The sequence below is a fragment of the Gopherus evgoodei genome, chromosome 6, assembly GCF_007399415.2.
Source record: "Gopherus evgoodei ecotype Sinaloan lineage chromosome 6, rGopEvg1_v1.p, whole genome shotgun sequence".
In the NCBI taxonomy this organism is placed as follows: Eukaryota; Metazoa; Chordata; order Testudines; family Testudinidae; genus Gopherus; species Gopherus evgoodei.
This window is the reverse complement of record NC_044327.1, coordinates 43,352,426-43,373,013: the sequence shown is the minus strand read 5'-3', so window position 1 is coordinate 43,373,013 and position 20,588 is coordinate 43,352,426. Positions and strand designations below refer to the sequence as shown.

Sequence of the window (20,588 nt, the reverse complement as noted above, 5' to 3'; positions counted from 1 at the left end):
GTGATATATTCCAACACACTATGGGTCTGAGCCAAAGTCCACTGATCTCAGTCTTTCTAGTTACTTCAGTAGGCTTTGGGTTAGGCTTTATATTAACCTTTGAATAGCTAATTAAAAGTATGTATATGCTGTATGCTTTCGTTTCTGGACAACTAAACAATTGTCGTTGATCAGAGGGTTACTAAAGTTACATAAAGGTTATGAATTTTAATGTTACATTTTACTATTAAAATGGTGTAGTGCCAAGTCAAACATTTTTAGCCTTATTCATTTTTCCAGGATATCACATTTTTTGTTCTATGTCCGACATGATAGACTCAGTGACTGATTGTAGTATAATACCTTGGCCAGCCAACCGTTATCAAATTGTTTTACTCAGGAGTACAGTTTTCTTTATAAAGCTAAAATTATTGGAATCCATAATTGCTCAGGCAGTGCATTTTATGACTGCTTTTGACAGAAACTAATTCACCTTGATTTCCAGCAAAGTTGAATTCCTTTATAAAGTATGTATTATGTCATGCAAAACGTTATGAATAGATCTTCCATTAACAATAATAATTAATGATACTATACAGATAAAATCCATATAGATTCATATGCATTGTGTTCGCTTCATGAACCAAACAATAGTCATTTCATAGTTAAATTGGATTAATATTTAAAGGAGATGTGCCTCCAGATAGCCTTGTAACTAACAAAGCTATTTTCTGCTAGTGTCAATACAACTGCTACTAATGATATCAGTTCCAGACAGGTCAGAAAAAAATTACACCTACACCTTTGTAAGAACATGCTACTGACCTTCACTTATTAGTGAAGTTCCATTCTGTTTCATTATGTACAGTACAGTACATTACTTGTCGTACAAGAAATTTTAGCTTTGTGAATCTAAAAGTCCAAATGCCAACTGTATACCAAGACAATTTTTTCCCTAAGTTTTATAGTTAAAAAGGCAAAGAGTAAGATATTGGTGGATTGCAGTTGTATTTTACCCTTTTATTAATGAAGTAGAAAAGAGAAGAAGAAATGTTGAATGATTATCCTTTTTAAATACAGAGATTAAATAAGCAACCTTCATCTACACACTTGAACTAATTGGCTTTGACCTATGTTTATGGTAGAGTTTATTTTTCTGTTTAATGCAAATAGGTGGAATCTTATATTCAAGAGAATTCAGTCCAGCTCAAACAAATGTCAAAAAAAAAATTTCAATTAAAGTTCACAAATTGAATTGAGGTTTGAATAAAGGAGAAAAGAGCTATTAAAATAGTCCTCCATTCCATCCACACAAAATAGATTCTGATTTTAAAAAAGTGTTTTCCACAAGTGAAGTTATCGTGGAATATTTTAACGTGTGTGCACGCACACGCATATATATATATATATATATATATATATGCTTACTGCTTTATGTACCCGATCCTGCTTTTTTCCCTTGCCTTTCACTTGCTTCCTCTGCATTGACTGGTAGTCCCCAGAGAAGTTTTGTAAATTAGCGTATTAGCTATGATATCTTCCTGCCTACTCTCAATTTACTTCGTGAGCTAGATGGAGCAGTATTAGTTCAGAATTTCAAAAAAATGTTCATTGATGGAGCATATATGTCCAGTGCTGATATGTGCATATGTTTGGATCCTCTTCATTCCCTTTGTCATTATTGACAAAGGATTTCCATTAGAAATGCAATGCACTAATGGATGAACATACCATTAGTTAGATTTGGATAATTATATATGCTGTTTGTGAGATTCCTGTTGTTTGGATGATGCTTGATAGAAATATCTTTTAATCCAAGGACCACCTACTACCAACAAGTCTCTTTCTATCTTTTATGATATCCTGGTGGGTTCCCATCCATACCCTCATTTCTTCAAATATCTTTAGAGGGCAGATGTTTGATCCACTTTCTTTTTTTCTTTTTTTTTTCTTTTTTTTGGGATCTTCAGGAATAGTTACCTAGCCTGTTTCTCCCATCCTGATCTTTTGCAGGAGTGAAGGCATACAAGTAGGCCTACTTCCCCTAAATTCCCCATCCTCCACCCCTGCCATTCTGCATTAGTGAGAGTTAAAATGCCCCTCGCCCTTTTACTGTGACCCTTTAATTCAACGACTAAAAGGTACCATTCTGTCACAAAGTACATCTAGCTCAAGAAAAAATCCCTAAATTTAATCCAGATTTAGTCCTTTAGCACAGTGCACTCTGGAATGTGTCTCAGTACAGGATATAAAATTGCCAATGCAAAAACAGCAGTAGTGGGAGTAGCAGTAGTTTATTACCTGCTTCAGAGGTTGAGGAAATGTCTTCCACTCACCACAATAAGCTAAATACAGGATTCAGGGAAATTTGAGTTGATGTGGCTGGCCCCATAAGAACAGAGATGTTGAAGCTGACTTGCTAATGGCCCCCTGGAAAAAGCATCATTCAAGAGTAAGAGTGGAAAGTGAGATCAAAAAGGGGTAGTGATTGCTTCAACAGGTACAAGTTCTTCTTTGAGTGCTGGTCCCTATATGGATTCCAAATATGAGTGCGCATGTGCGCCATGCGCCAGAGCTGGAAAAGTAGTAGTAGCGTCCGTTGACCTGCATGTGTGTTGTGCATTGTCCGCATGCTCACATCTGAGGTTATCAGAGGATCTGCAGGTCAACACTGCTCCAGTTCCCTCTTATTGCCACATTGCCAGAGTCGGAACCCCCTTTTCCTCAGTGCTTGTAGCCTTGCTAAAAGAACTGCCTGTCCCAGTTGGACTTTTTCTCTCGTTGGGGAGATATTCCCCCTGACCCCCTCGGCTGCTGGGGATTGTGCCCTGGCAAACCAATTTCAAAAGCCATGCTTCATTCCCCATGCTCCTTTTCTGTGAGTGATGAGCACCAACTGTGCGTTTACTGCCTTGGCGAATCCCATGTCATCACCGGCTGTTTTTTCTGCTGATCATTCCCGCTCCAAAATTGAGAAGCTAAAGAACCTTTCCTCTGTATGTTTCTAATGAAGGAGGCTGTGCGCCTATGTGTGCAGTCTGATTCGAAACTGGCGGATCCACTGGAATGGTATCTGTCACCTCTGGTGAGTACCCTTCTGTCTTGCTCCTGTGCAACAGAGCCATCAGTACTGCCACAGAAGCCCCACCATGAGCATAAGAAGCATGGACATGGGCGTAAGGGAAGCTCCCCAGTAGGGATGGCCCTGAAACACAGCATTGCTTCCCTGGTCAGGCGAAGAGTTGTGCATTGACCCGGCTGCTCCAGCTCCCAAGAAGCCCTGGAAGGAGCATAAGGTAAAGCACCATCCACTCTTGAGGACCTTCCCTTTGACAACCAAATGCTCTTTAGTGACAAGACGGATTAATCCTTCCACACTCTTAATGATTCCCACGCCACTATGCGGTCACTCACCATTTACATCTAGGCCCCGACCTTCAGGCAGCAGAGGTCATCCTTTCACCCTCTCCCACACCTCCTTCTAGTCCTAATTCCAACAACAACAGGCATCATCTCAACATCATCAACACTTTCAGTAACCGCGTTACTCCGCTTCTGCCCCCTCAACCTTCCCACAACATCAATCAAAACACCCATTTTGACTCCCCCATCAAGACCTCTGAACCTCCTCCTACCCCCTCATGGTTCCCCATGTCATCTTTGGGAGCCATCTTGCCTGTTTGCCCACAACTGGGGCAAGATCACCACAGACCGCTCTATACTTGACACCATTCATCAGAGTTACTTTACAGAATTCCTCTCATTCCGCCCTCGTTGCACACTCCTGGAGATCCCTCCTACTGAGATCTCCTCTGAGAGGAAGCAGGCATCATTCTCCGAAAGGGCACCATGGAGCACATTCCCCTCCATTATTAGGGCTGCAGCTTTAATTCCCTGTATTTCCTTATTCTGAAAAAAACAGGCAGCTGCTGCCACATTCTGGACCTCCGATTACTCAACAGTTCATACGGAAATTCAAGTTCTGGATGGTCACACTTTCCCTTCTTATCCCTTCCTTCCCTCAAGGAAACTGGTTTGCGGCTCTCAATATGAAAATGCATATTGCCACATCAACAGTCATCTGGCTCATTGGAAATTTCTCCATTTTATGGTTGCTCATTCCCATTATCAGTTTTGTATACTCCCCTTCAGCATTGCCACTGGTCCTTATGTATTCGCAAAAGTCTTCACCAATATTTCAGCCCACATGCGACGCCTCGGCCACTCCGTTTCCTTATCTTGAAGACTGTTCCTCGTTGTGACATCATGCAACCATCTCCTTTCAGCTATCCAGAGCCTTTGCAGTCTCCTTGCCATCCTGGGCATTTGTATCAACAAGAGAAAGCCAGTCCTCATCGCTACCCGATGGATCATTTTTATTGGGTCATTCCTGGACTCTCTCGTGAGCCGAGCTTTCCTCCCGACAGACCAGTTTTCCATCCTCACCTCTCTCATCACAACATTATGCCCAGACCATGCATCTGTATCCACCAATGTCTTTCCCTCCTTGCCTACATGGTGGCCTGCACCTCCATAACACCCCATGCCTGCCTTCATATACGCTGCCTTCAGCTGTGGCTCAGGTTGATCTACAAATCACAGACAGACTGCTTGAACAAGTCTGTCTTGCTCCTCTGGTTTGTCCTAGACTCCTTCATGTGGTGGACCGACCTGTCAAAGGGCTTGGTTGGCACTCTGTTTACACCTCCCACTCCCTGCACCACTCTAACCACAGATGCCTCCCTCACTGGTTGGGGTGCCCACCAGTCTAGTCATATGGCCTAGGGCCTCTGGACACCGAGAGAGGCCAATATGCATATCAACATCCTGGAATTGAGAGTTGCCCATCTTGCCTGTCGGGCATTCCTCCCTCTCATAATATCACATCGCATTCAACTGCTGTCCCACAACGTGGCAACAGTTGTGTATATCAACAAGCAAGGCGGTGCCAGGTCACACTTTCTTTGTGCAGGGGGCATCCAATTCTGGAAAGGGTGCATCAAACACAATGTGATGCTACAAGCCATGTATCTTCTGGATGTCAGCAGCTCCCTAGTGAACACGCTCAGCAGGTCTTTCTATGCGAACCATAAGTGGGAACTACCTGATCCCACATGATTCTCTGTCTTCTGCTGGTGGGGCACTCTGTGCTGGGAACTCTTTGTGACTACTGAGAACTGCAAACTCCTCCTCTTCTGCTCCAGTGGGGAATTGGGGCCGGACTCGCAGGGCGATGCCCTTCTTCTGCCCTAGACCAACAAAGTCTACTATGCCTTTCCCCTACTCCTGCAAGTCTTGTACAAGATTCAGTGGGATGAAGCGAAGGTCATATTGATAGTCACCTTTTGGCCTTGCCAATGCTGGTTCATGGACCTCCTCCATCTCCCTGCTTCCCCCCTCCCTCCCTCGATCTGCCTCCACACCCACCCAGATCTTCTCTCACAGGTGCAGGGATGACTCTGACACTCCAACACGTGCTTGCTCCACTTCACAGCCTGGTATTTGGATGGGGCTCGCGAGTAGACAAAGCATGCTCCACCCTGGTTCATGACATCCTCATGCACAGCAGGAGACCATCTATCAGATCCTGCTATCAGGCAAAATGGAAGCATTTCACCACTTGGGCATACCACCACCATTACCCACTTGACTCCACATCCATTCCTATTCTCCTGGGCTACCTCCTCCAACTTAAACTGTAGGCCCTCGCCCACTCCTCCCTCAGAGTCCACCTGGTGACTCTCAGAGCCTTCCTTCCTCCATTAGACAGTTCCTCCATCTTCATTCACCCAACCACTGTTTGCTTCCTCAATGGCTTGCTCAATGCCTTTCAACCTGTACAAAAACCTACCCTGTCTTGGGACCTGAATCTCTCTCTCTCTGCTCTCGCTATACCACCTTTAGAAGCCCTCACAACCTGCTTTGTTCCCCACCCTCTCCACGAAGATGATCTTCTTGGTGCCATCACCTTAGCGATTTTGGTACTCTTATAGAAGATGAGCACTTCTAGTTCTGAGGTTAGCATCAGCTGGCACAACACTAATGAAACAAACAGCACTATTCCCAATGCCATTTTCTGTAAAACCTTTTATTACTGACAGCAGCCCTTCACAGGCTGTAACAAATCAAAAGCAGCTCAGGTCACTTGCATTGTTAACTGCATGCAAGATCACCTTGTCTCACACTAGATTAGTTTTCTTGTGTGATAGCCAAATCAGCACCAAGAATGTCTACAGAAATGCCATTTTAAGGTCTTTTGTAGTTACAAGGCACATGAACAATCATTGCTTCAAAGAATAAGAGATTTTCATTTCCTCTCTAGAATAGGGCTTAAGAAGTAAAGGCCGGCACACATTTAGGTAGTATGCATTTGCTTGATTGAAACAAAGAGGGTACAAAATTTGTTTTGGGTTTACATTGTTTTGGGTTTACGATGACACTCCTCCCTCTGAGGTCTTTAGAAATTCACGGTTATTATATACAATTTTTATGTTAAATAATCTATTTTATATACATAAAAGAAACTTCCTGCTTTGGAAGTTAGCATGTCTCTTACTATCATCTATTCCTCTTTTTCTTTGCAATAAAAGACAACATTTATTCGATCGAGGTGTTCATTTCCTTTTTAATCACACTTATTTTGAAAGTAGATTAGAGAGACTTTGCTCTGAAAGATGAGTATATGAAAGAGATGTTTTACTATATCTGTTGTACAGTGTCCATGAAAAGACTAATTTTGCCTTAGATAACTAATATTATTAACTCAGTAGTTAGAGCTCAAGGAACACAGTATTAAAGAAATTCTATAAAACCATTGGTCACATGAATTAATGCACAGGTAATTAATAAGTGTACAGAAATAAATTTGCATAGCACCAAAAGTATGCTAGGTATTTAACAGACCAGAAAAAAGAAGTCTTTCTTTGTCCTTGAAAACTCATGAAAAAGCCTGTTCTCATAAGACTTCCAGCCTAATTTTGTAACATCACGAGGCTCAGACCTTACCAGGTTCACCCATTGCTAATTCCCACTGCATAGCTGAAAACAAAATAATATGCTAGGAAGACAAATAACTTTATCTTTTTTTGGTAGATCTAACTAACTTTGATTCCTTTAAAAAATACACACTTTAACAAAGGGAATCATTAGTTACTTTAGTTGTAAGTGGATATTTCTATAAGAATATGACTTTTCTTTACAACTAATTCTTACTCTACCAGAGAGAGATGATTTTATAAATAGACCCAATCAATACTCGGTTATGGACATTTGCATTGTTTCCTTTTCATCATTCAAAATCTTTTAAAGACAATTGAGTTTCCCCCTTTCAAGGTTTTTTTACACCATTATTACAACTGCGTTACTCATCATGAGTCTTTTGAAACTTATAGTTTTCCTTTCTCCTTTATGTGACACTGTTTTGGTAGATATATATATTACACTTGAGAGAGCAAGTGAGAGGTAACGAAAAGTGAGGTTTTATTTACTGTGGAGGAGTTCCTGTTTTCTTTTCCAAGTGTAGCTCCCTCAGCACATATTTCCCTTCCATCCCCCTTCATGAACTAGAACTTTTTCTCACTTGAGAAATGCAGGTTAGTGTCCATCTCTTCCTTTATAGAAGGGAATATGATGTCACAGGCTCATCGACAGGTCTATAAAATTTCTCTCGAACCACCTGTGTGGACCACTCATCAGTGCTGAGGGAGCTGTACTGGGAAAGGGAAACAGAGGCTTCTCCACGGTAAGAATAACTCCACTTTCTATCAGTTATGTGTATTGTTATATTTTGCTGATTGATGCTGCCTTTTAGCACTGCACTAACGTGTTTTATTCTTTAAAAATGGAATAACCAGTATGTTGGTGATGGTGCAGCACAATTTGGGCTAACTTGAAGAAATTTGTACTTTTGTAATAATCACAATTTTCAGCAGCCTCTCTGTACCGGAGAAGAAAAAGCACTTAGTTGCACTGGAAGTTTGAAAATTAATGATGTAAAGAGACTCCTGCTTGTTTCAGTAGATACAAAACAGTTGTTACAGTTATTGATGTTCCTCTACATAAATACCTGAAATAGTACTCACCACTGGTGTTTTGTTGTTTTGGCCATCGACATTTGAAAACTTCTTAGATAAAGAAGTCAGTTCTGCTCGCAAAAGCTGAAAATAAAATAATTTTTGCATATTATATATATGAATGAAGAATTTTGAACCTAGACTGGATAAGCCTCTTAGTATGTAAAAACAGCAGATCTCATCAGCATAGAATATTAAAATATAGAAGACATGAGGGTTTCAATACAGGCACTTCTTTTTCATTCGGTTTTTATTCTTTAATGTTTAGGTGCCTTGACCCAAGCCATTCGCAATTTTGCAAAAAGCCTTGAAGGTTGGCTTTCCAATGCCATGAACAATATTCCACAGAGAATGATACAAACCAAGGTAAAATTAAGTAACCATTTAGTTTGGAATGAAAGTTGCATTATTCAACAGTGAGCCTGAATGACATTAATGACTATAGTAAAAATAGTAGCATTTTGACAACCACAACAAATGCTGTTATGTTTATGTTTTGTTTGCTGAAATTCTTTTTAAACATATGAGAAAACATTATTTGATCTGTAATTTTAAATGCTGTGATTCACACGTAAGATGGCTCACACAAAATGAATATATAATTAAAATGTAATATAAAAGAATCATCAAGGGACAAGTTGATCCAAAAATAATGTAAGTACAATATGATTTGAGAAAATGGATTTCTTCATAGGTTGCCGCTGTAAGTGCCTTTGCCCAGACTCTGCGAAGATACACATCTCTTAATCACCTGGCTCAGGCAGCTCGTGCTGTGCTTCAGAACACTTCTCAAATCAACCAGATGCTCAATGACCTCAACCGTGTTGATTTTGCCAATGTCCAGGTAAACTATAGCTTTACAAAACAGAGAATTTATCCAGTGTTCTCGTTTGTTTTCCCTATAACTCTGAACATTAGTATTAGCTCACAAATTTCCACCCAGAAAATGCAACAGGAACATTTTGCTGAGGTGTATGCTGAGTGCGTTTTTCCAAATCTAACAGTTTACACAACTGTCTCCAGGAAGGAAAGAAATCAGAGCTTTTTCCTCTCAATTTCCTCTGTTGTAACCCAAAGTGTTCTGCTGACTTTCATTTAGTGGAGATGCAAATGAGGAGTCCGTTTGTTTTTAGAACTAATGCCTCCCTCTTGTGATGAGGTCTAAGGCAATAGGTGTGGTCTTCTGGGCATATCTAATAGTAGCTAACTATTCTGCAGTATTTCTCGTGAGGGTATCCTACTCACTTTAAAAAACAAACAAACATTTAAAAGTAGTACACTTACCTGCTATGGTCACGATGTGTTCAAATTATTTATTCTATTTAAAATGTTGATTCCAGTGTCTCTGTAAATACACTATAAATCGCATAATTAATTTGGATTAATTTTGTTTGCCTACAGGCAAACAAAACAGCCTTGATCTCACCCACTGCTTACTACTCTCTGCACTAGTACTCCTGCTCACCTAACATGCTGCCACTACACTCCCTACATCCCACCAACTAATGAAATTTTCATTATAAACGTTAGGAAAGACTAGAGTTAAAGACGTTTCATATGAAAATATTTGAGTATTACTCTCTATTTGTTTCTGTTTTTTTCTATAGTATTCTTAGTTTATATATTTTGTTTAAAGCCCATTTTCATATTTTGTTTATTTTTGTCCACCTTTTTGTAAGAATGAGATTATAGGGGATTTAAAAATAAAAATGGCTTCATTAGTTTGCCTGGAAAGAGTAGTTCATCCTCTTCATTCAGCTGATTGTTTAATCTTTCATAATAATTTTCCTTTTATGCATAAGCTTCACGTATTGATGTTAATTGAAGATATGTTATGTACTGTAATAGGAGCAGGCTTCCTGGGTATGCCAGTGTGATGACAACATGGTTCAGAGACTAGAAACCGACTTCAAGATGACTCTTCAGCAGCAGAGCACTCTGGAACAGTGGGCTGCCTGGCTCGATAATGTAATGATGCAAGCATTGAAACCATATGAAGGAAGACCCAGCTTTCCTAAAGCAGCACGGCAATTTCTGCTAAAATGGTCTTTCTACAGGTAGTTCTTAAAATAATTCTAAAATGTTTTCAGCGCATTTCATACTTTGCTGTTGTGTGCGCACACACACAGACTTTGATAACATTGAAGAAAAATAAGATCAGAGCATAGAGTGCTCATTATTAAAGATCCCATAGCATTTTTCAAAAGGGTAGGGTTATGTTAACCTCAAATTCAAGCCCAGAATGCAACTCAGTGGCTGAGGAGCGATTCTTGTGAAGTATTTCAGAAGCATTGTACAAGTGCAAATGAGAGCAAAATTTGGTCCTAAGTTTGTAACATGTTCAGGAAATCTTTGGGATGAAACACTATATAACTACAATTATTTTTATTAATATTTATTTATTAAAATACCATGTCTTCTATTTTTATTTCATTTCGAAGATAGACTTTTTTAATATGTGGAAGATCATCAAGCTAAAAGTAAATATTCTGTGTTATCTCTGCTTCTGTTATCAAAGAAGAGCTGGTAAATAAAGTGTATTCTTCGTGTGTCATGTTTGTATATAAATACATGGTTACATTATGTAACTTTTTTTCTGTGTGTATAAAGTACATTGACAGAATATTTCTCAATTTTTTAAAGATGATCAATTATAGTATCTGTTTTATGAGTCTTTAATATTGTGGAGTTTTGTCAAACAAAAACTGCATTTGTACATACAACAGATACACTTGCTAACTTATTGGCACAACTTACATGATCAGCTTTGAAAATTGTATTAATGAGAAATCTCTACCATTGTGTTGCAGTTTTAGCACGAATGATGGTATAGCTGAAAGGCATATTTTCTTTTGTACTTTCAGATCTTTGTTTAAACTAGAATAATTACGATGTTTTTTATTTAGGATTCAAATAGAAGACTCTTTCTTTCTTGTATTTTAATGCCAGTTTTTCAAAGGGCTGATTTTTGCATGTGCCTAACTGATGTGCATGTAACCTTCAATGTGTGCCCCCAAATTGGGATGATTCTATACCAATGCATTGAAAGGTGTGCATGCATAAAGAAATACACTTTTGAAAATCTAGCTTCTAGATTCTAGGAGTGTGGGCTCACAGATGATAATTTCAGAGAAAAGGGAAAGTTGTTTACCTGTAAAGTGACTTCTCTGAAAATAGTATAATATAAAAATGCAAACTCACCTACTCTATTTAACTTTTGAGAAATATTTGGGATGAGTCTATGCCAAAATAATCCATATTTGCAGAGCAAGGCATGATATATAGATTCTGGACTATTTAGGCAAATAATATTTTCTAATATCTTTCCTGCATTGGTTTCCTTGACATTGCACACCAAAAACCCCATAACTCAGGAGTTTTGTGTCTGTGGATAATGTTAACTGCAGAAGATTCTTCTGTGAGTTAATTCACCATAGGGATAAGGCATGTCATTGTAAATATGGGATAAGTTTTTAATATTTATTTTATATATATATCTTTTTCATTTTTAAACAGCTCAATGGTTATTCGAGACTTAACCTTGCGCAGTGCTGCTAGCTTTGGCTCTTTTCATCTGATCCGACTGCTTTATGATGAGTACATGTTTTACTTAGTAGAACACCGTGTTGCTCAGGCAACAGGAGAAACACCTATAGCAGTTATGGGAGAGGTAAGATAATATGCAAGAGACTTGACTGGTTGATTTAGAGGTGAATTTGGAATATACCTTTACAAAGTATCTGTAATGTCTAATTATATGTGGGAAGAGTTTAGTAATATAACTGCTGTAGACATAAGGTTTGGACTGGGTTTGAAATAGATCAACATTTTCAAACTTGAGTGCCCAAAGTTAGGTATCTTAATCCACGTTTAGGCAACTAAATAAATTGCCTGATTTGCAGAATTATTGAGCACTCACAACTCAGTACTCTATAAACATTGCAAAAAAAAGCTGTAGTTGGAAACTCTTCTTTTCAGTGAACTATCTGCAGAAAGTAAGAATTAATTTCCTTAAACATTTGCATAATAAACTGAAAATCTGAAATAAATAATTTGGATTAGATATAAATGTCTCAGATCTCAGTTGTGCAAACACTTACATATGCTTGATTTTACACACAACTAGTCCTTTTGGCTTCACTGGTACTATACGTGTACATAAATTAAACCCCATACATAAGAGGCTGCTGGATTGGGACCCATGTAGTTAGCAAGTGGCTAATCTAACTGAAATGTGGTGGTCTTTATAGCATGGAATCATCATGTTATGTCTGTTACATTGTTAAGTCAATTCAAAACTTAAGTTGACATCATACAGCATTCTTCCCTCAAGATCTATTTAATATTATTATTAAATATTATCCATAAATGTTTTACTTTAATAGAGGTTGGGGAAGTGCTGTTAGCTTAATTTGTGGTATGGCTTAATACAACATAATACGGCATTACACAATTGAGAAAAATAAATCATTATGTTTCTGAGTAGCCACCTGCTAACCATTCAGATATTTATATTCAATACCGGCTTTTTTTTTAATTGCAGTGTTTCCCCATTATAATGTATGTCAAAATGTAGAGTTGCTATATTTCTGTCTTTTTAATTGAAATAGAATTTGCCAACTGTGAGGTGTTTAGCATGAGAGTTTCAATAATGGTCTGGTATAAATTAAGGACTGACAAACTTCTTTAGCTCAAATAAGAACCAACCCAATACTGTTTTGAGTTTTGGGGGAAAAGCGATTAACTATTTTTTTATTTTTGCCATTTATATATATGTGCACTTCCTGGTTTTGGATGAAATAGCAAAAGGAAGGCTAATTCTTTCTGTATTTTTGACCAGAATGAAGCCAAGTAGTGTTAGAAATATATTATATAAATTTATGTTGTTCTGACCTGAAAACTATAGGTCAGATTTTGTTCTACAGTTTCTCATTCAAAAAAGGGATGGAACTGGAGGGTTGTTTTCCAGGTGGTGTGGGTGGCTAGTAGGCAACATTGCATTTAGTTAGTTTGCATAAACCAGTTAATTACCAGAATAAGATACACCTGATGTAAACCCCAACTATTTGGCCACACTGGAAGAAAGACGAGGCAATTGATGTGATTTAATTAGACTGCAACCCTATCTCTGTATTTGGGAATATTCAGCAATAAAATTGTACAGTGCAGGTCATCATCATTTGCCACATAATATCCAACCTGATCCTGACCATCCCATTGCTGAAATCCAGCCACCCTCCCCTTGCATGAGGTAAAAAGGGCTAGAAAAGGAGAGGGACTCAGCACCCTCCTGTACCAGGTGTAGGAGCCCCCAAATTCCTTTCCTCAGCTCATTTATGGAATGCTTTGCTTCAAATCCTTTCCCAGTCTATTTCATCTGATAACTGTGTCCCTTCTGTAACAAGTACCTGCACTGGACATCTGCCACAAGGAGGCACAGACAATTTAGGTTATCTGCCTCCCACACATCCCACTCCAGGTTCCCAGATATTTACTGATTCCTTCCTAAATACTGGAATAAAATAATCTGCTCCCCTGTCAGATAGTGTACCTCATCCTTCCCAAATAACTCGAGTACCCAGTAAGGTACCTCTGGGGCACCTGGCATTGGCCACTGGTGGAAGACAGGATATTGATGGAGATGCACTTTTGGTCTGACCGAGTATGGACGTTCTTATGCTAATATATGTCCTGATGGGCCACCCATCCCCAACCTAGTATAGCTGCTTTCTGCTCTTCCCTGCTCCATCTATGTAAACTTCCCCCTCTACAGTCCATTGTAGGATGGGGAACCCCTTTCTTCAAGCCAGATGGACAAGGATCCACCACATACACTTGCACTGGTTCAATGCATCTACATTAGGTGTGTGCACTAGTGTCACTGCATCAATGATGCAGTGACATGGGTGCAAATTTCTCTACTACAGACAAGGTCTTAAGGGGAAATGTTGTGGAAGCCTTTTGTTTAAATATTGGCAACACATCATAGGCACCAACAATATTTTCTGAACTTTACAATGCAGGAATACCTTACTCAAAGAGCTTGCACTCAAAACAGGCAAGGATCCTGGCAAAGATGTCAGATAATTATTTTAATCAGGATTTTAACTTCAATTTTTAATTTTTCACCATTTTCATTGCTGTTTTTTTTTTTATTTTAGCTTTGATGTTATTTCCTTAATGTAAACCATGGTAAAGTGATCTTAGTGGGAATGGAAAATGAGCTACTGTACTAAGTGAAAGTCTCTCTGATTTTCTGCACCCTGTCATCCTCACCTCTATATATGCTTCCTTTTTGGTCAGTAGAAAGATTGTATTTAAAAATGACCAAAAAGAAAATCCAAACCGTCTTATTTGCAGAAAAATCTTCAAGGTGATTAATCTACCAATTGTGGCAACTATTTTTTTTTTTTTTTTATAACTGGTATATATCTAGCTTCACTGTGTCTTTTCTAAAATATGCTGTCGTACATCTTAATTTTGATAACTTGGCTTAAAGGTTTCCTGATCTCTGCACTATAGAATCAGAATTATTCAGATTAAGGTGGACCAGTCAAAAAAAAAAAAAGGTTTCTCTTACTGTTTTTGCACCACGGCAGCAAAGCAGTTATTTGACTGTAACGTTTTTAAAAATTGGTGAGTTAAATTGCAAATAACTTTCTAATTACATGATAAAAAGGATGGACTGTGTCACCATTTTGTTTGATCTTTAAATAGGACGTGCAGTATGGATTTTAAGACTAGTCAAGAATATTTATTATTTTGCAGTTTGGCGACTTAAATGCTGTTTCCCCTGGAAATATGGATAAAGGTAAGTACTTAATCTCTTGAACATGTAATTCTTCATAGAACTAGTATTATCTGGAGCAACACAAATCTTAATATTATGTAACTATAGTAGGGCTGTCAAGTGATTAAAAAATTAATCACGATTAATTATGTGATAAAAAGTTAATCATTACTAATCACACGATTAATCACACTGTTAATAATAGAATAGTACCATTTATTTAAATACTTTTGGATGTTGTCTACATTTTCAAATATATTGATTTCAATTATAACAGAATACAAAGTGTACAATGTTCACTTTATTTTTTATTATAAGTATTTGCACTGTAAAAAAAAAATAGTATTTTTCAGTTCACCTAATACAAGTAGTATAGTGCAATCTCTTTATCATGAAAGTTGAACGTACAAATGTAGAATTATGTACAAAAAAACCTGCATTCAAAAATAAAAACAATGTAAAATTTTAGAGCCTGCAAGTCCACTCAGTCCTACTTCAGCCAATCGCTCAGACAAACAAGTTTGGTTACAATTTGCAGGAGATAATGCTGCCCGCTTCTTGTTTATAATGTCACCTGAAAGTGAGAACAGGCTTTCACATGGCACTGTTGTAGCCAGTGCTGCAAGATATTTATGTGCCAGATGCCCTAAAGATTCATATGTCCCTTCATGGTTCAACCACCATTACAGAAGACATGCATCCATGCTGATGAGTAGTTCTGCTCAATAATGATCCAAAGCAGTGCGGACTGACACATCTTCATTTCCATCCTCTGGGTCAGGTGTCACCAGCGGAAGGTTGATTTTCTTTTTTGGTATTCAGGTTCTGTAGTTTCTGTATCTGAGTGTTGCTCTTTTAAGTCTTCTGAAAGCGTCCTCCACACCTTGGCACTTCAGATTCTTAAACGTTGGGTCGAGTGCTGTAGCTATTTTTAGAAATCTCACATTGGTACCTTCTTTGCGTTTTGTCAAATCTGCTGTGAAACTGTTCTTAAAATGAACATGTGCTGGGTCATCATCTGAGACTGCTATGACATGAAATATATGGCAGAATGCAGGAAAAACAGAACAGGAGACATACAATTCTCCCCCAAGGAGTTCAGTCACAAATGTAATTAACACATTATTTTTTAAAGAGCATCATCATCATGGAAGAATGATAGGGCATATGAATGTTTAGCATATCAGACACATAAGTACCTTGCAGTGCCAGCTACAAAAGTGCCATGCAAATGCCTGTTCTCACTTTCAGGTGACAGTGTAAACAAGAAGCAGGCAGTGTTCTCTCCTGCAAATTTTAACCAAACTTGCTTGTCTGAGCGATTGGCCGAAGGAGGACTGAGTGGACTTGTAGGCTTTAAAGTTTTACATTGTTTTATTTTTAATGCAGTTATTTTTTGGTAAGTTCAACTTTCATGATAAAGAGATTGCACACAGGTACTTGTATTAGGTGAATTGAAAAATATTATTTCTTTTGTTTTTTACAGTGCAAATATTTGTAATTAAAAAAATATAAAGTGAGCACTGTACAGTTTGTATTCTGTGTTGTAATTAAAATCAATATATTTGAAAATGTAGAAAACATCCAGAAATATTTAATAAATTTCAATTGGTATTTTATTGTTTAACAGTGTGATTAATTGTGATTAATTTTTTCGAGTTAATCGCGTGGGTTAGCTGCAATTAATTGACAGCCCTAAAATATAGTAGCGCAGAGCCTAAAACTAGATTGTGATAGTCTTCTGAAGTAGTATTCTATAATATCTACAGTATGTTTCAGTATATAATAATTACAGGATGCTGCTGATATGGCCTCTAATAAAATCTTTTAAAAGGGCTGATTGTTTATACATTAGTAGGTATTCAGAATCCCACCCCAGAGCTAGCTACATGCTGGTGGGTGAATCTATACACATTTGTGTATAGATAGGCTGTAAGAGTTTTCTCTAAGGACTGCAAAATTGTGCCCATTGTTTGTCAAGCACTTAGTTATTTGGCAAACTTTTTAACTAGTGAGAAGCTGTGGCAGCTCTAGGGATTTTGCCGCCCCAAGCACAGCAGGCAGGCTGCCTGCGGGAGGTCTACTGAAGCTGCGAGACCGGCTGATCCTCCGCAGGCAAACCGCCAGAGGCAGCCTGCCTGCTGTCCTCACGGCGCTGGCAGAGCACCTCCGGCGGCTTTCCACCCCAAGCACGCGTTTGGCGTGCTGGGGCCTGGAGCCGCCCCGGTGAGAAGTATAACAGAGATCAGGTAAATTTCTAGGTCCTCTAAGTAGAGCCTTGGAATCCGCAAATCTGGCCTCTGTTCTCTTCTTTCCCACTGGCTTGCTGTTTGATCTTGGGCAAGTCACTTAGCTTCTCTTCACTTCAGTTTGTGTTAAATTCTGCAGAGGAAAGACATTATATAAGTATAAAGTTATTGTTACTTTAGTGACACTATTATATTTGTTCAAGCTGACTTGAAGGGGAAAAAGCAATTGCAATATTAAAAATGTGTACTATAATGTTTGAAGCTGAGAGTTCATTGAACACATGAATCTCGCATTATGCACTGACATTTTCCCAGTAAAATCTCAATTTTGTTTATACCATCTCAGGTAGCTAGATTTCCATTTTTCATATCTTATGTGTTGTTTGCAAAATAAAAGCCTTAGTAATTCACAGTATTTCAATTATTTTTCACTGTGTGCTAGTTTCATGGTTGTTTGTTTGTGCAGATGAGGGCAGTGAAGTTGAAAGCGAAATAGATGAAGAGCTAGAGGAATCTGGAGAGCCACAAGCCAAGAGAGAGAAAACAGAGCTAACCCAAGCATTTCAGGTGGGCTGCATGCAGCCAGTACTAGAGAGTGGAGTACAGCAGAACCTCCTGACCCCACTTCACAATGAGCACATTGTCACAAGTACTCAGACTATCAGACAATGCAGTGCTACTGGAAATACATATACTGCAGTCTAACAAAATATTAAAGCTTTTTTCCCCCCCCCCCCAGATTACATTAGCCCTGTTGATGTTGGGCTTAATATGAAAAAACGAGAATAAGTCTGAAGGCGACTGTTGTCAAATTTTAGCTTTGCTGAACATTACCTTTGTTGGAATTGTGAAATGGAATGGGTGTATGTATTTTGCCAGATCTGTTTAAAAAAAAAATTTTGTAAACAAAATCACTTTACATTGGTCACTCAATATTCAGAGTTTTCTTAGTTTCACGTGTCAAGAAGGATTTTGCAAAGCTTACTATTAATGTTTTTGTCCTCTTATAAGTAAAGTAATTTAATTTTTTCATAGTTTTTTAAAAAATATGTTAATGTTAATTGTTAGTTATGGTGATGATGATTTAAATATACATAGTTTTTTAATTAGATGCACTTCTGTGAAATATCAAAAGAAATACTTTCTTTGATTTACACTGGAGGCATATTCATTTGACAGCAGATGCATCAAATTTGTCATAAAAAGGTGCTTTTCATTGGACAGAACTAGAAGACACTACTATTTTGATCACATTTCTGAGCATTCAGTGGGAAAGTTTTAGGAATTTTTATTATAATGCTGGAGGGTTGGGAAGATCTATTGTTTTCTTTATCTAAGGAAGAGTTGTGTTTTCTGCATTCATGAATGCAGACAAAATGAGAAGATGGTAATGTGTACGTAATAAATGTACATAATTATCAGACCATCACGTAAACAATGCAAACTTCCATTGAAACCATCAGTTTTACATTTTATTTGCATACGAGTTCCTCTGTTTGAAGACTACTGATTCTATATTTGAGACCACTGCACAGATGCTTTCAGCTGTTAAGTGGGACTGTAGTAGTTAGATACTGAAGTTGAAAAAGAAGTGACTTGATTTTTTTAAGTGTATGTGCTACTTATGCTGAACTGGACATACAGGAAACCATTCCATCTGGATGACTTTCTTCTATTCCAGGTCTTTTTCCTACTAGTAGTTGAATCTGCTGCTCTTATAAAAGATAACTTATAGAATGCAAGGAATGTAGCAACCTGCATCATATTTACTTCAAAAATATTTCCTGGTTCTTAAAATAAGTGGATTTAAATTTTTACAAAAATTAAATAAGGCAGTGTAACTGGCACACCTCATTTGTACTTATTCCCAATTGTGTAGAATTTGAATAGGTGGCTAGATGGACCATTGCCATTTAAGAATGTACATCAGGGATCATTGTACCTCGGCTATTACATGGTGCCTTAAACAGAACTGAAGCTAAGATTTAGTACTTTTTGTTATTAATAACTCTTAAATTCATTCAACAAGGTGTGCCTGTCATTTTCAAATTCCCTAAGAAGTAAGGGCAGGTTACATATTCTTCAAAGAAATAAAGAAATTTTTTATTACTAAATGGTGTTAATATCCCTCTTAGAGTGACAATAAACCTATTTTTTCTTGTTTCTAGCTGAATTTCACTTTATTACAAATAAGATATGTTTGGGGATCTGGAAAGCAAAACTAGCTTTAATGCCAACTTCAGATGTTAACAAAGTCGGTTAACCCCAGCCCCAAGCATGGTTATATATTTTCTAAACCCTTGTCTACTTTTAATTTTAGAAAGTAAACAAAATGAGCAGGTACTTAATACAGAGCATGTTTTCAATTTGTATGTGTGGTGGGGTGTCAGTCTGCAATTATGTTTAATGGCTAAATCATAGAGAATGTGTGTACATCTCATTTTAATTGACATGAAACATCTCACAAGCATGTGTGATTATTTTATACATTTAATTATTTTTAAAACAGGCACACAAATCTACTCATTTGTAATAGTGGAAATAAGCGAGCAAAGAAGCCAAAAATGAAGGAAAGCACACACACAAACATTTCAGTTTTATTGAAAGGGCCTGTTGGGGAAAAAAAACTAAGGAGTTATTTAGTCTGGTTTATTTAGTGTGTCTGTGGACTGATCTTTTTTACATGTACCAAATGGCTGAACAGCATGTGAGATGAACAGTATATTTATAGCATACATCTTTCTTGCTAGAGTTTTCATATGCTCCAAGAACTGATACAGATCAAGTACATTTTCTTAATACACTAGTAAACATTTTTAATATATAAAATAAGTATAAATTGCTTAGCATTGTATTTTACAGAATTTGGGGCCCAATTTTACATACTCTACAGCTCGCACCAGTCAATGGGTGTTTTCCCTGAGTAGAGTGCAAGATAGGGTTTGTCATTTACAGTATTTGAAATTTATGCAAGCTCTAAGTTTCATAGGTTTTGTTCACCCAGATATCATTTCGGTGTCCTGGTTTGTTTTTTTCCATACAAAAGAGTGTGTCTGCAACCCTCATTAAAAAAACAAAACAAAAAACTAAGCTGTGATAAATATTTATTCCCCTTCATTGTGCATTATGAACTGTTTACAGGTTAAATTAAAGATAAAAATAACAAAATATTTTCCATTTTCAACATAGTTTCTTTTAATGCTCTAATACCGATGTTCTGAATTGGACCAGCTATATTTATTGGTTTCATCTTTTGTGTTGGCAAATCTTAAATGTTTTCTTGTCATTGTCCTGTATTGTTTTAATGTTCAACTTGCTCATGCTGAGAGAAAAGTGTGATTGTAACATGCAAATTTGGATTACTGTCAGAGGTGGAGCCTGTAAACCCTCCATGATTCAACTTCTCCCCCCAGTTGTTCACTGTTCCCACTGTGCAAAAAGCAAGAGTACATACAAAAATGGAATGTATTTCACAGTTTGAACCAACAGTAATTTTTA

General features: G+C 37.7%; 1 protein-coding gene across 3 annotated transcripts in view; it reads left to right on the top strand.

The window, feature by feature from the left end:
- Positions 1–20,245, top strand: part of RFX3 (regulatory factor X3) — a 126,197-nt gene extending 105,952 nt beyond the window's left edge. For all 3 annotated transcript variants that reach the window (XM_030566805.1, XM_030566806.1, XM_030566804.1), the window contains 6 exons: positions 8,320–8,417; positions 8,746–8,895; positions 9,900–10,108; positions 11,568–11,721; positions 14,820–14,862; positions 17,557–20,245. In XM_030566805.1, coding sequence (XP_030422665.1) covers positions 8,320–8,417; positions 8,746–8,895; positions 9,900–10,108; positions 11,568–11,721; positions 14,820–14,862; positions 17,557–17,795 — 893 coding nt within the window. In that variant the 3' untranslated portion in view covers positions 17,796–20,245. The remainder of the gene's footprint in view (positions 1–8,319; positions 8,418–8,745; positions 8,896–9,899; positions 10,109–11,567; positions 11,722–14,819; positions 14,863–17,556) is intronic.
- The last annotated feature ends 343 nt before the right edge of the window (positions 20,246–20,588 follow it).